This window comes from Heterodontus francisci, chromosome 6, assembly GCF_036365525.1.
Source record: "Heterodontus francisci isolate sHetFra1 chromosome 6, sHetFra1.hap1, whole genome shotgun sequence".
NCBI lineage: Eukaryota > Metazoa > Chordata > Chondrichthyes > Heterodontiformes > Heterodontidae > Heterodontus > Heterodontus francisci.
The window spans coordinates 20,948,495-20,964,534 of record NC_090376.1 but is presented as its reverse complement, the minus strand read 5'-3'; the positions used below and the strand labels follow the sequence as shown (position 1 = coordinate 20,964,534).

General features: G+C 40.6%; 1 protein-coding gene across 8 annotated transcripts in view; it reads right to left on the bottom strand.

Moving 5' to 3' along the window:
• herc2 (HECT and RLD domain containing E3 ubiquitin protein ligase 2) overlaps nt 1-16,040 on the bottom strand; it is a 236,757-nt gene that overhangs the window by 90,174 nt on the left and 130,543 nt on the right. For all 8 annotated transcript variants that reach the window (XM_068033261.1, XM_068033264.1, XM_068033263.1 and 5 more), the window contains 10 exons: nt 14,386-14,573; nt 12,773-12,965; nt 12,033-12,215; nt 10,117-10,301; nt 8,837-8,984; nt 8,528-8,724; nt 6,469-6,699; nt 6,205-6,340; nt 4,361-4,504; nt 1,616-1,758 (listed from right to left, as the gene is read on the bottom strand). In XM_068033261.1, coding sequence (XP_067889362.1) covers nt 1,616-1,758; nt 4,361-4,504; nt 6,205-6,340; nt 6,469-6,699; nt 8,528-8,724; nt 8,837-8,984; nt 10,117-10,301; nt 12,033-12,215; nt 12,773-12,965; nt 14,386-14,573 — 1,748 coding nt within the window. The remainder of the gene's footprint in view (nt 1-1,615; nt 1,759-4,360; nt 4,505-6,204; nt 6,341-6,468; nt 6,700-8,527; nt 8,725-8,836; nt 8,985-10,116; nt 10,302-12,032; nt 12,216-12,772; nt 12,966-14,385; nt 14,574-16,040) is intronic.

Here is a 16,040-nt window from a genome sequence, read left to right as displayed (position 1 = left end):
TTCCAATTAGATAAGTGGCATCTCTTCTCTCAGTAAAGACCTTTTCCTTCTGTTGACTTGAACAGGAATACTCTTAACCTTAAGCACTTTCTACACTCAGCCCTTGAATTTTTAAGAAGGCATCTAAATTTACAGCAGTTTTGTAGCACCTGGGTAGCATAATGCAACTTAGGAAACTCAGGTTCCAGTTCTTGGATGGGGGTTGGGGAGGGGGGGGGGGGGGTCCAGTCCTGTCAGTTGCATGCATGTTTATTAAAGCTATCCATAATATTTTTTGTTTCCTTTAAAACATAGTACAAACAAAATAACAACAGAGTACGGTTACCATTAACCAACATTTGACAAGACCGCCTCAAAGCAAGAGAAACTCCCTCCATAACAAGCATGTTACACAGCAGCGCTCTCAGCTCACTGACATTATGTCACTTGCAAGATTTTTTTTTTTAAAATAAGCTCACTGGCAAATTGGATCCAAAACTGGCTTAGTGGCAGAAGGCAGAGGGTGACGGTAGAGGGTTTTTTTTTTGTGATTGGAAGCCTGTGACCAGTGATGTACCACAGGGATAGGTGCTGCGACCCTTGCTGTTTGTAGTGTACATTAATGATTTAGATCTGAATATAGGAGGTATGATCAGTAAGTTCACAGATGACACGAAAATTGGTGGTGTGGTAAATAGTGAGGAGGAAAGCCTTAGATTACAGGACGATATAGATGGGCTGGTAAAATGGACAGAGCAGTGCCAAATGAAATTTAATCCTGAGACGTGTGAGATGATGCATTTTGGGAGGACTAACAAGGCAAGGGAATATACAATGGATAGTAGGACCATAGGAAGTACAGAGGGTCAGAGAGACCTTGGTGTACTTGTCCATAGATCACTGAAGGCAGCAGCACAGGTAGATAAGGTGGTTAGGAAGGCATATGGGATACTTGCCTTTATTAGCCAAGCCACACAATATAAGAGCAGGGAGGTTATGATGGAGCTGTACAAAATGCTAGTTAGGCCACAGCTGGAGTACTGTGTACAGTTCTGGTTGCCACACTTTAGGAAGGATGTGATTGCACTGGAGAGGGTGCAGAGGACATTCACCAGGATATTGTCTGGGCTGGAGCATTTCAGCTATGAAGAGAGACTAGATAGGCTAGGGTTATTGTCCTAAGGCAGAGAAGGCTGAGGGGGGACCCGATTGAGGTATACAAAATTATGAGGGGCATATTAAAGGTAGATAGGAAGAAACTTTTTCCATTAGCAGAGGTGTCAATAACCAGAGGCATTGATTTAAGGTAAGGGGCAGGAGGTTTAGAGGGGATTTGAGGAAAAAAAATTTCACCCAGAGGGTGGTTGGAATCTGGAACACACCGCCTGAAGGGGTGGTAGAGGCAGGAATCCTCAACATTTAAGATGTAGTTAGATGAGCACTTGAAACGCCAGAGCATACAAGGCCAATTGCTGGAAAATGGGATTAGAATAGATAGGCTTGATGGCCGGCACGGACACTGTGGGCCAAAGGGCCTGTTTCTGTGCTGTATAACTCTATGACTATTAAAATTAGAGTGCTTATTCAGAAAAAAAAAACAGACTTTTGTTAGTCAGGAAAAGCTTCAAAATCAGACCTCAAGCTCCTGTCTATCAAATACAGCTTTCACCGGAGACGGCTGGGTTGCTGCACTTAACAGTTGCTGTAGTAAGATCAATGGGGGTTGTGGTCCCTCAGGTGAAAAGTCGGCAGTATCTGGAGGGGAAACTGGTGCATCATCTGAAATGAAGACATAAAATGATAGTAAAATAAAACCAGTAATGAGAATATTAGGTCCCACGCATCACATAATCCACCGCTGCTTGTTTAGGTTGGATTCTAGGAAACCAGCATCTGTAAGGATGTTTCTGGTGCTTAAGTACTAAATACAGTCTCATATCTCAGCAGCACAATTCTGCTGGAGGGATAGGGAAGCCGTACTTAATATTGCAAACATCAGAATCTGGTTTAAGGACTGTAGTCTCCCAGAATTGGATTTAAAACAGCCAATGTTATTATACCAGCGTTCATCAAAAACTGACATCAAGTGCTGACATCAATACAGAACTACATCCCATATGTTGCGGCAAAAACTCCCAAGAACACTTTGGCATTTAAAATGAGGTTTTTGGCAGCTTTCATTTTGCACAAAGGCAAATGCTTACCTGTGTGGTGCTGATTCTGTCTAACAAGCCCTGAATTTCAAGAATTAGCTAAAAAGATTGTTACTGCAATCACTATGCTTTTATTTAGTCTGTATTTTAAAAGTAAGTGAAAGTAATTAACTTCAGAGTATTCATCGAAACCACTTTGTCCATGTGATCTCCTGAACTTGTTTTGATCACCTGAAGAGGTCGGAAATTAATTTTCCAAGTATTTTTTCTCATATTGTTTTGCTTCTCCCAGATTACACAGCAGCAAGAGTAGGGTGAGTGCCAGGAATCACAAATATGGGGCAGACTTGATGGATCAGCAGGTCTTTTCCTTTCTGTCAGTTCTTACTTTATCAAAATCACAATGGTTTTGATTCACTTAATTTGAGTTAGCTCATTAATATTTGTAAGTTAGCAGAGTTTACAAAACTTGTAAGTAAAGAAGATAGGAGAGAGGGGAAAGGAAATGACTTTGCATTTATACAGCACCTTTCATAGTCATATAAATGCTTCACTAATAATTAAGTACTACTGAAGAATGGAGAGCACGATTTATGAAAGACAGATCATGCTTCAATAATCTAATTGATGTTTTAGATGAAGTACCAGAGAAGGTTGATGAGGGGAATGCAATGGATTCTATATGGATTTTAAGAAAGCATTTGACAAAGTACCACATAGAAGTCTGGTTAACAAGATTTGAGACTCATGGAATAGGAGGGTCAGGGTCATCTTATAAAAAAAGATTGTCTTAAACAGAAAACGAGTTGTGGTTAAAAAAAACTTTTCACACTGGAGGATGGTAAACAATGGTGTCCCCCAAGGGTCAGTGCTAAGATCATTGCTTTTTTTTTAAAAACGGAGTAAAATTTCAAAAATTTGCCAATGATAAAAACTTGGAGGTGTGGTAAACAGTGAGGATGATACCAATCAACTGCAACAGGACATAGATAGGCTAGCAGAATGGGCAGACAAGTGGCAGACAGAGTTTAACAGAGAAGTGCGAGGTGATGGATTTTGGCAGAAGGAATAGGGAGAGACAACATAAACTTAATGGCACAGTTTTCAAGAGTTTGCAGGGACAGAGGGACCTGGGGGTGCAAGTGCATAGATCTTTGAAGGTGGCAAGACATATTTGAGAGAATAATTGGCAAAGCATATGAGATCTTGCGCTTCATAAATAGAGGCATAGAGTACAAAAGCAGGGAAGTTATGCTGAACCTTTACAAAGCTCTGGTTAGGCCAGAACTAGAGTATTGTGGCCAGGTCTGGTCATCATACTTTAGGAAGATGTGAGGGTTCCTGAGAGGGTGCAGAGCAGATTTACCAGAACGGTTCCAGGGTTGAGGGATAGCTTGGAAAAGCTGGGGTTGTCCTCCTTGGAGTAAAGCAGGTTGAGGGAAGATTTGATAGAGGTGTACAAGACTATGGCAGATTTAAATAAGGTAGACAAAGAAAAGCTGTGCCCATTATCTGATGGTACAAGGACTTGGGGACACAGATTTAAGGTTTCGGGCAAGAGATGGGTGGTGGGGGGGGGGGGGAAAGAACTACTATACATAGCGAGTGGTAATGACCTGGAACACTCTGTCTACGATGGTGGGGGAAGTGCAAACGAGCAATGATTTCAAATGAAATTGGATGGCTCCTTGAGGGAAATTGACTTGCAGGGCTATGGATATAGAGCCTGGGAATGGGACTGACTAGATTTCTCTACTGAGAGGCAGCATGGACTCGATAGGCCGAATAGCCTCCTTCTGTGCCATAAAGACTCCACGACTAAGTGTGGTCACTGCTGTCATACGGGCAATTCCCACATAGTGAGGTCCCACAAACAGCAAATCAGTTCAATAACCAGATAAACTAGTGTCGATTGGTATCAATTGAGAGATTAATGTTGGACAGGGCCCTGGAAGAACTTCCCTGATCTTCTAACAGTGATGCAGATTCTTTTACACTTATCATCCCATCATCCAAAAGACAACATTGCTCTCTCGGTGTAGCACTGAAATGTCAGTCACATGTTGCAGTCTCCACCGCAGGGCTAAAACCCACAGCCTTCTGGGTGAGGCGTAAATACTACCACTGAGCCAAGGTCACCACTTGAAGGATTAGATTTGATACAGCTTTCACATTAATCTGAATATTATTTTGCAGTGGGAGATAAATGATAACTTGCTGGCTCATACCCGTAGAAAGGGGTCCTGTCTCAAATACAGCAGGCTGCGAAAGAATCTGTCTCAATTTATCCTGATGCATGAGCAAGGCTCGTGCTGCTTTCAGTATGTACAACCTCAGCTGCTGACATCTTAGCAAGTATAAATCCACTTGATCTGAAAGGAGGAAGAAAGAAGAGGTACATTAATACTAAATTCAGAACAAATAAACGGTCAACGTTGGAGCAACAGAACTACATTTCAAAAAATAAGAGGGTAAATTTTATCTAGAAAAAGGACATCCAAAATAATATAGGAAACTATGAAAATGTCTATTTCATTTCAGAATGTATGGTTACACAATGAACAAACATTTAATATATCACCCACTTGTGCAATATAGGGAGAAATTCTAAAAAGATTCAAACTTCAATTTTACCAGGGGAGAACATTTGAGTCCTAAGTGCACAAAAATGTTACCTAATGAATTCAGTAGGGTTAACACAAAATCTCAATTCAATGTGTAGTTCACCATTTTAAACTGCTGATTTCACTCTGAATAAGAATGATTGTTTATTAAACAACCAAAAATAAACTACTGCGCAACATTAATGGAAATCATTGCACTGATGCACTGTCAAGCATCCTGCACGCAGCTTTTCTAACCTACCTCGTTTATAGTGTCACGAGAGGTTTTTTTTAAACTAAGAAGTCTGTGTGCCTTTAAGACTGGGAAAAGGACCTTTCTGTGAACAGTGACTGAATGTTGACTTGGTATTTGAAGTGCAGGCTGTAAACTCGTATCCAAGCAACAGGAAGATTTTATGATTGTCTTGTGACTTGGTCACTTTTGAAAGTTTTTAGTTTCAGTTCTGGAGAGTGAAAGAGACCAGGGAGCTGGACAAGCAGCTATCAGTGAACTGTTGCTGTGATTTGCTGATAGACCAGAAAAAAGACCTACTCTCTCTGCAACAGAAGCTTTTCATCTCTTATAAAGAAATACTGCATTTGAGGTGTGGTTTTGATCTGCCTGGAGAGAGAAAAGACCCTGGAAAAGAGGAGTTGCTACACTCTGTGCAGAACACTACTTTGGAGAAAGGAAGCCTTCTGTTTCAGGTGTGGCAGGTTGCTGTTGCCTCCAGTCTCAAGAATCCCTGCCTCAAGAGTGAGTCCTGTTGTCTTTTGTGTTTTTGGAAGTTCCTGAAATCTCTACAAAGTTTCTACTGTTAGACTGCTACTTTAAAATTTAAGTAGACCTGTTGCTGAAATATCTGTGTGATGCCTGCTGCAGATGAATTGTCTTGAATGCCTACCCATCACAGACTGTTTATCAAACTTGCCTGGAGAGACTTCGAGTGGCATCTGACTATTCGACTCTGGGACACCTCACCAATCTGGAAATATCCTATCAGACTCTGACAATTAGTTATTTTATTATTCCTAAGAAACCGCTGCAACATAAAACAACCTTTTAAAACTGGTTAACCATTGGTTTTTGAATACATGTTTGTGCATGAGGGTTAGGAAGAATAAGAAGTTATAAAATCTTTTCATGCATATAGATTTATCTCTATCATTTAAAACTTGGTTTATTAATAGTTTTTTTTATTGTTTAAAGAAACCTGATTTGGCATGCTTTATTCTGGGGGATAAATAACGTTTAAGTTGGCTATTTTTCCGGTAGGTGGGAAACTTTACTATTATTCTGTGACCTACTGGAGTAGTGGGACTAAATTAACAGTGCATTACTCCCACCTTGGTCATAACAATAGCCCAGCTTCCAGGCAGATTTCCATAGTAATGATGATATTAAGTGGAATAAAAAAATCTCCACTTTGCTATTTCAAAACAAAAGCTGAAGTTAATATTTTAATTACCTGTGAGGCTCTGACTGGATTTCTTCACTCTGTGCTTTTCAAGCTTGCTCCCTGCCAGATTCACCAACTGAGCCCAGACAGACAGCATTAGGTCAGCAAACGGCAAATTGTTAACACTGAAGACAGTCACTGGGAGCTGAAACAAGAGACAAAGTCATTATTACCACATTCAGATTATGAACTGACCAATCAGGCAAAAAAAAACACTCGGTCTGCTGATACGTTGGGGCAGGGAGGAGAGCTTAGTAGCCACGTATAACCTACCGGTTGTAACTGACTCAAAGGACAAACTCTGTATGTTCGCATGTCATGGAACTGTACTGTAATTTTTCCCTTAGGGGTAATACGAGCCACTGTTCCCTCTCCAAGCTCTTCATGTGTCACCTGACCACCCAACCTCAGGCGTCCATCTACTCCACCAATCACAGCCAACACTGCCATCAGCCCACTAATCTCTGGGTTGTCCGAATCAGGAAAATAATCTTCCAAGACTGTCTGCAAGGATGCAAAAGGGAGAAGAAATGATTTCAGACATGCAAAAATATGTTACTTATATAAAAATTGATCTAAACGTCCTCATAATCTAAGATCATGGTCCCCTTTCCCAATGGTGGCAATAGTCTGGTGTCTAGTCGGAGTCAAGCAAGTGCAAGTTCAATCCTTTTGTTTTCTACATTAGTTTCAGCCAGGGAATCAGTAGAGACAATACATCTGGATTGAAATAAAGGTGGGGTTAACAATGTTTGGTTAGCAAAATTAATAAAGCAGTAAAGACTTGACATCTTTAAAAGGTACCTGGAGATGCACCTGAAGCGCTATAATCTGCAAGGCTATGGACCAGGTGCTGGAAGGTGGAATTAGATTGGGTGGCTAGTTTTTTCAATTGGCGCAGACACGATGGGCTGAATGGCCTCCTTCTGTGCCGTAACTTTTCTATGGTTCTATCTTACAAAATAGGCAGTTCATGACTAACTAGCATATCTGTAGCAGTCATGCAGAGGAAGACAAAATAGGCAGTCAGCGATTAACCAGCATATCTGTAGCACTCGTAGAGGAAGATGTCTCAAAAGAACTTTACATTGAGGAAAAATTCAACAAAGGGTGGATAGTGAGAGTCTTTTTCCTCGGATGGTGATGGCAAACACGAGGGGACATAGCTTTAAGTTGAGGGGTGATAGATATAGGACAGATGTCAGAGGTAGTTTCTTTACTCAGAGAGTAGTAGGGGCGTGGAACGCCCTGCCTGCAACAGTAGTAGACTCGCCAACTTTAAGGGCATTTAAGTGGTCATTGGATAGACATATGGATGAAAATGGAACAGTTTAGGTCAGATGGTTTCACAGGTTGGTGCAACATCGAGGGCCGAAGGGCCTGTACTGCGCTGTAATGTTCTATGTTATAAAGGGTTCTAAGCAGGAAGCTGAGCGGTATTACAAGATTTCATGCTTGATTTAGCACGAGGTTGATGCTCATGGAGTTACAGCAAGGTGACAAACTTAAGTTAGAAGTGTGAACATTTTGATCTCTCTTAAAAAGGTGTAACATATAATTGCCAAAAATATCATGACGAAAGCAGCAGAACCATAAATCCCTCACCATTAAGATAAAAACTCTCGGAGGCAACTACCTTCTATCAGAGAAGACAAACTTGGAAAAGTTTAAACTTAAAGAATACTGCTCTTTTAAAGAAAACCAATCTTTTGACAAGAGGGTATCTATGTAGTTTCAAACTTAGCGAACTGCTTTAAAGTTGTGCAAATATCATTCTCATTCTTATAGCTGCAGGAATGGCTCATCCGATTTGCAAAGGAATTGAGCGTTAAAAGGCAAGAATAATCTTGTGTACTTTAAAAAGCAGGTAAAGCTTTTACCAGTTAAAGTACCAAGTCAATGTTTGAACAGGACAACTTTTTAAAAAGTTTGTTCTCAGGATTCATCGGAGTATTGAAGATCACATGGCACTTCTCAAAAAGCAGTGAGTTGCCCAGTGCACTGTGCTAACATTCTTCTCTCAACCTAGGCCAGCAAAATCAAAATGAACTGGTCTTCACCCCATTATATGTTGGATCCTACTGGGCACAAAATGATTGATGCATTTACTTTGACAGTTCCAAGAGATACAAGGAGATCCTACATAAATCTAAGTCATCTAATTCATATTCTTAGAGGTCAATACTTTTAATGCTGTAGTTTTACGTTTACTAGTGCAAAAGGTCATAAAGTCAACTCTGTCTCCTACAGTAACTTAAATCATGCTGTAACTACAGAGCAAACAAAGGCGAAGAAGAAATTCAGTATAAGGAAAACACAATATTGTACTTACTGCCTCTGGTGGTTTATCTGTCATGATTTCACTGATGCAATTAAGCTGAGAATTAATATATTCATTGATAAGTCCATTCCACTGATTCAGAGAGTGAAGGGTTCGCAACAGCGCAACTATTTCCTCTGCCAGTGTGCTACTGTGGGTGGCAGTCAGAGAAGCTTGAGGTCTAGTTTTTCTTCTTCTCAACATGCCATCTGTGAAAACACAGCCAGAAGCTACTTTAACTATACATTAATTTTTAAAACTTTTTTATAAATTTTCCTTTATTAGTTGACAAGTATGTGCCATTCAAAAAAGGAAGCTCACCTCTCAGTAGTGGAAGGTCAGATGAGCAGGTGCTTAGAAGACTGCCCAAAAAAATAAACAGCTTTTCAACAAGGAACTTCATGTCTTTCGATCGCTCATCTCTATCCCAGGAAGGAAGGACTGCTTTCAACAAGCGCAGTGCTAAGATCTAACACAAACAGAATAGTAGACATCCATGTTATGAAAGGTACAATGCAAACATGAACCCTATCCACCTCTGTAATGCGAAAAATAATTCAAACTGTTTTCTCCCTTCTAACTGGTTTGAATCCAATTTGTTTTTCTTCCCCTAATTCCATACCCCTTAATCTTCCCCTCGATCCACCATAGCTGTCCTTTATTCACGAGGCTATCAAAGGAACAAAGTTTATGCCTAGTCTAACACAAAGCCATATGGTCACTGCTGCAGCCTTGACCTCATTCGACACAGCTCAAGTATTACAATTGCTTTCCATTCCACTGAGTTGAAAGGTGAGAGAGGGAGAGAAAATAATTAGCCAAAAGCTAACCAGTGATCGGTGCTACAAAATGCATGTGTGTGCATCACATGACCACAGAATTGTGCTCAACTGAGATACCCTCCATGGTCACATGCAGTGATGACATGAAGATAACATGAAGATCACACACTTGGACAAAGTACCAGAGGGTTGTTGGGCAGATGCAGGCCCCTGAAAAAGTCCCCATTTTCACAAGAAGAGTGAATGAATTTGGAGGAAAGTAACAGTTCAAATTCAGACTGCGAAAGCAGTCTTTCAGGTATTTGTTGCTGTAGACTTAACAAATCCACACTGGCTATGGGGTCCACTGCATAAAATTACTTGTATTTTTCTAACTGGCGATCTTACAAAAGACCACAAGATGTCCAAGAAGTAGGAAATGGCTTTCTGAGTTTTCATTAAAGAACACCACGGTATTATTTCCTCAATTTGTCAATTCGAGAAAAAAACTTCAAGTACAGGTCGGAAACCCATTTTTACAGGCGTGTGGAATTTTCCAGTATCATTAGCAAACAAAGGAAAATATACTTGACTGTTGACATACTGAATCTAACACACATCTTCCTTAACCCAAGACTATGATACAACTCTAGATGTAAAAAATGAAAACGTTCCATTGACCAGTGCTAATATTTTTCACTTTGATGAGCACAAAAACCGAAGTACCTATAGTGAGATTTGGGGCAAAAAAATGCTACTTCAGACAAAAGCACATAGTTTTAACGATGTTTTAAGTACATCTGGCCCTTAGAAAAGGAGTTCTGCAATAGAAGTTCTTACCTGCTGCTGTAGAGACACGGCAGTAAATGATTGTTGTCCTTCAACAATCCTGGTTAGCAAGCTGATCCACTGAGATGAACTCAAAGTACCACACATTCGAGGAGTAAGTGCTATACTTCTAATGAAACCCAGTGTACACCAGCTCCTGTGCTGTTCTCTGGATACTACTTTGTTTACTGAAGAAGCTAGAAATAACAATATGAAAATTTTAACTAATCTAAACAATGTGCAGAAGTTTTCTGTTCCTGCAGTAGATCAAATGCAAGGTCAAGTAAAGCATCCCATCTATTTAACAAAGAACGAGTCCCAGGAATAAAAACAGCCACTCCCATGGTACATTGCTATAGTCTATACATTTTTTTTTAAATCAGTGTCTGTATACATTACTATATCAAATAACTCAATATTTTGATAACTAAAACTCTTGCCAAGTATAATTAAATTTTTAATAACACCAATGCATCAGAACACAAAATTTCCCTTCTCGATTGTAAAAACTAACAGTCCTAACATTGAAAGAAAACTTGTTACTATTTTTATTAATGATCGGAAGGTAGGTCTTGGGGGCACGATTTGCAAACTCACAGTGACCTGAGAGTGTATTGGGACTACATGATTCTTGACTGCTTCAGACAGATCTTGATCTGTTGGGGGATTGTGCTTGTGACAGGCAAATGATGTTTAATTTAGAATTTCTACACAGATTCAATATTTAAATCACGTTTACTTTAAACTTGCCCAAGTTGCTCTACCCCTCGGCCAGGATCTTGTTCTCCTCCAGACGTCGGGTTCCGTTTCAGGCGCAAAGGGTGGGGGTTTCCAGGAGTTCGGAGCGGCAGAGGCCCGCCACAGAGCCCGACGCCAGGATTGCCAAGCTCGACCTTCCCAATGGTGGGGAAGCTCCGTGGTGGCACCTCCGCTGCAGGACCATACTTTAAATATTGAAATTACCTCTCTGTATACATTTTAATGGAATTCACTGCAATCCTACCAGACGTATCCAATCTTCAGCTCGACGTGCAGCACTCACGTGCCTTCACGTTCCCGTCCTTGAAAAGCTGGCGCCACCGAGGCGAGAGTCCTCGGTGCCTGCAAAGGTTGGTAGGTAATACTCTGCTCTTATTTGTTTTTGCAGCGAACTTGGACATTTGCTTTAAATTTAAGTAGCCAGAAATTAGGGGGGGGGTGGGGGTGGTTTGGAACTCTGCATGTTTTGCAAAGGGGAGGGGAAGGGGCCAACTCTGCATGTTTTGCATAAAGGAGCGGGGGGGGGGAGTGGCCACCTCTGCATGTTTTGCATGGGGTGGGGAAGGGGGGGGGAAAGGGGCCACCTCTGCATGTTTTGCATGGGGGGGGAGGGGGCGGGGGGTGGCACCTCTGCATGTTCTGCGTCGGGGCAAACTCTGCATCTATGGAACTGCCTGCAGGGCTGGCAGCCTTTTAAAAATGGCATCAGCTTCTGCTTCCATCTCAGGTGACGCCGTTTGCGACATCGACAAAGCCGCCCCGCCACGTGATTGGGCAAGGGGGGTGGGGGGGGGGGGGTGGCCGCCGTGCTTATGTTAATGAGCCGCTGGACACAAGATCGTGAAGGCATGGCGGCGCGGCCCATGCGTGTCAGCCGCCATTTCTTCACCCACTGCCACTCCTGGTGGCAGGACAAGATTCAGCCCCTCCTGTGACAAACTGTCTGGCTTCTATTCATCAGCTCCCCACAGCAATGCAGCTGGAGTTAGGAACTAAAAACAAGAAAACAAACCTGCTGTTCTACACTGCAATATATCATAAAAAGAAAACTAAACTATCAGCTATTCAGAATATGATTGTTTTTATTCTCTACTAATGATAAACACAGAAGTTGCACTCGACAACATTGTCACTGGTTAGAGATTGTTTCAGTTTTTCTCGTTGGGTACCTGTTTTATCTGATGCTCCACTCTCTACTAGCATCCGCAAAAGCCCACAGAGAGTTTTGGTAGCTTCATTCTGGACAAGGTCCGAGTGAATTCCAGCAGAAAGCGACAAGGTCTGCAGAAGGTTAACAGTCCCCATCAACAACATCACAGTTGGGTGAGTGTACTTCTCCAAGGGTTCCGCTTCTGTGCGCACAACAGCATCACAAGAAAATTTAATTAGATGATTTAGTTTTTGAAAGGCAAGAATCCTTTCTTTCTCACCCTGACAAAATGTGTAAAAAGCCCCAGTATACTGGCCATTAAAGAACATGTAGAATTAGTACTAAATGGCAGAGTTGTTTACATTGTGAGAAAATGCAGAAAAACTGAAAGACCAATTTTCACTAAATTACTACAACGATATGTTCTGATAATAATGCAATGTGCTTTGATGCCAATCAACTGAATTTTTAACTCCTCCATTAGGAGAAAGGATTTCCTCATTATACAATATGCTGAAACGAAACTCTGGCCAAATCAAAGTGCTAAATATTCTTCAAAAATATTACAGCAAGCACATGAAAAACACACGCAGAATATCTCAAACCAGATTGCTTTGAAAAGTGTCCCACCCTGTAGTTATAATGTTCACTACATTTTTTTCCCCAGAACAACAAGCCTTTATGTTTGTTTTTCCAAAGACTAAAATTCTTTTCATTGAAAATATATGTTAACAACTTATCAAGCATGTTATTACGAACCAGAATCATCTTCGGTGTCAGAGTCTTCTGTAGCTGGCTGTGCAGCAGGCGGTGGTTCAGTTAATTTCAGATCATACTTTCCTTCTTTTCCCATTCTATAGGAGTTGGTGCTACCAGTGTCCCACTGAACCCTGATCCAACCATCATCCCCCAATTCTCCAATTACACGGCCTAATCCTGGAGGCGGTCCATCCTGAAGAGGAATTTGGAGATAAAAAAAGAACAAAGTTAAAAGGCTAAAGACAAAATATAATTCTCATGTTACAATAATATCTCCATGGCCAGTCAAATGCATTTATAATATATTAGTTCAAATTACATTTTTCTTTTCATATTTACATTTGAAAAGTTGACAGCTGAAGGTTTTCCTTAGGACAAAATTGATTTGATAGAGGTGCTTAAGATTATGGAGGAATGGGACTGAGTAGCTAAAAACAGAATGCTGACAACAGTTGAGGGAAAATACAGAAATACTCCAAACATATATATTTTTTTATCTCAACCTCAGAGGAATACTCTTCATTCCAGTGGTATGACATTCCCCAACCAACCCACCTCGGCCCATACTCCACACCAATCAGTATGGCCTTGGTCTGATTAACAATTTTTGCTGAAATGTGGGCACTTTCAACCTGTGAAACGACAATCACTAGGAAAATGGCTTACAAAAAAAAAAACTGCTATCAACTGCAATCAGGATTCCAATACAGATTTAAAATGTCACACTTATTTAGTTGGGCCATCCATACCAACAGCTGCATTGTGAGCAACACCAAAATTATGCTGTGGCCAATGAATTATATTCTGGCCCGAGTTCTGTTCAACTTTGCGTGGCAAGCATAGACAAGGACAAATTTCATCAAAACATGGGGAAAAACGTACTCTGTTTATGTTTATAAAATGCTCAGGAGCTTTATCCATCTGAGCTTTTAAGCAATTTTTAAAAACCTGAATTGTACTCCATGCAGTGTCAAGTCTCAATATGACTGAAACATAGCAGGGAGGTCTTCTTGCAATGCTTGTGACAATTTCCAGTTCAACTCTGGAACACTGCTTCTATAGAGATACTGTAGGTTGCTCTGTCCTCTTTGTATGTATTATTTTAATTGGCTGTGTAGCACGGTGGGGTAGCATACTTTACTTTTGTGTGCTATTCTACTATCATTTATGCCTCACTATATACATTTTTTGTTCAATAATGATGCAAAAACTACTATTTAACTCCAGTGTCAAGTCCAAGCATTGCAAGAAGACCTCCCTGCTATGTTTCAGTCATATTGAGACTTGACACTGGAGTTAAATAGTAGTTTTTGCATCATTATTGAACAAAAAATGTATATAGTGAGGCATAAATGATAGTAGAATAGCACACAAAAGTAAAGTATGCTACCCCACCGTGCTACACAGCCAATTAAAATAATACATACAAAGAGGACAGAGCAACCTACAGTATCTCTATAGAAGCAGTGTTCCAGAGTTGAACCGGAAATTGTCACACTCCAACTTCCCTTCCCCAGCTACTACCCGCAGAAATGAACAGGCTGAAACAGACAAATTCCACCCTAGACATTTATAACAGTTCTACAATAGACCAAAATTGTTTTCCTCTGTACCTGATCACCCCATTTCCAGTCTACACCTCTCATCACTCTAGTGCCAATTTTCATCATTGCCGCTAGCTCTGGACCAGAGACAGGCAGTGGAACTGGTGTGGTTTCCTTCCTCGACTCCTCCAAAACAGTGGCTGAGGCCCCATGAAGAGAAGTCCCAATATCATCCTCACCACCATCAGAAGCAGGGCCTAAAGGAAAAATGGTTGAATCAGGTTTAAATCTGTTTGGATACAAAGTAACATTATAAAATTTTCCAGGAGGCAAGAAATCACATCCTATCAAATTCTTGAACTTTTTTTTTATTACAAACTGATAATGTTGGACTTCAATATGGTCTGAACCATTGAGTATCCTTTATTTTTCTTTATACAAATGATTAACTACAGACCAAGAGGGAGCAACGATACTGTTTCTTCAAAAATACTTCTTTCCTTGTAACTGTCTTAAGGTCCCCTCTGAGCTGAGCTGTATTTCAAGGCATCATTTTTGAATTCCCATCCCACATCTTTGATTGAGGCAGCTGCAGAACTCAGGTAAAAACCCCAAACAAACCAGGTCAGTGAAAGAGTAAGAAAGCCAATGCAAAGATAGAGAGGGATTTTTGTACAAAAACATTGAACATCCAAAAATTAAAGAAAACCAAATCTATAGCAACTCCAAATACATATTATGCCAAAGCAGTTCAAGAAATAAAGTGGGCACTTTCATAGGAACAAGAGGAGGTCATTCAGCCCGCGAGTCTATTCCGCTTTTCAATTAGATCATAGTTAATCTGTATCTTAATTCGATTAACCTGCCTTGGTTCCATATCACTTAAATGACCTTACTTAACAAAAAAATCAATCTCAGTTTTGAAATTTTCAATTGACCAAGCCTCAACACTTTTTGGGAGAGAACTTTTCACATTTCCACTACTCTTTCCTTGAAGTTGATTACCTGAAGGATTTAACATAGAAAACTAAACCAAAGTTGGAGATCCAGTACCAAAGTAAACACAATGAAGTATGCAAAAGAAAAGAAAATTTTCAAAAGCACCAGCTTCTAACCTGAGAGCTAAATGTGTAGAGCTGTGCAAACAAATTTGAAGCAGCATTGTTTGAAATAGCAACAATGCACTGCTCTGACAATGGGAGGGGATTTTTAAAAACTGGAAAAGTCCCCTAGAATAAGGTATTACATACAGCCCAATTCATGGGAGTTCAAAGAGGTCTGTGAAAAAGCTACAAGGAAACAAGTCTTGAAAGAGTCAGTGCCTAGTGAGTAGACTGCCAATTCATTTCTATACAGAAACTGAACAAATGACAATAAAAATGGAATAAAAACAAAGTGCTGGAAATCCTCAGCAGGTCTGGCAGCATCTATGGAGAGAGAAGCAGAGTTAGCTTTTCAGGTCAGTGACCTTTCATCAGAACTGGCAAATGTTAGAAATGTAAAAGATTTTGAGCAAGTGAAAGGGAGGTGGGTGGGGTGGGGGGAGAAGAACAACAAAAGGGAAGGTCTATGATACAGTAGAGGGCGGGAGAGATTAAATGACAAAGATGCCATGGAATAAAAGGCAAAGGGAGCGGTAATAGGCTGCCCAAAAGCAAAAACATGAAAAACAAGCTTAAGACCAGCACATGGCAAAAAAACACAATCAAAATGGGAGTCATGGT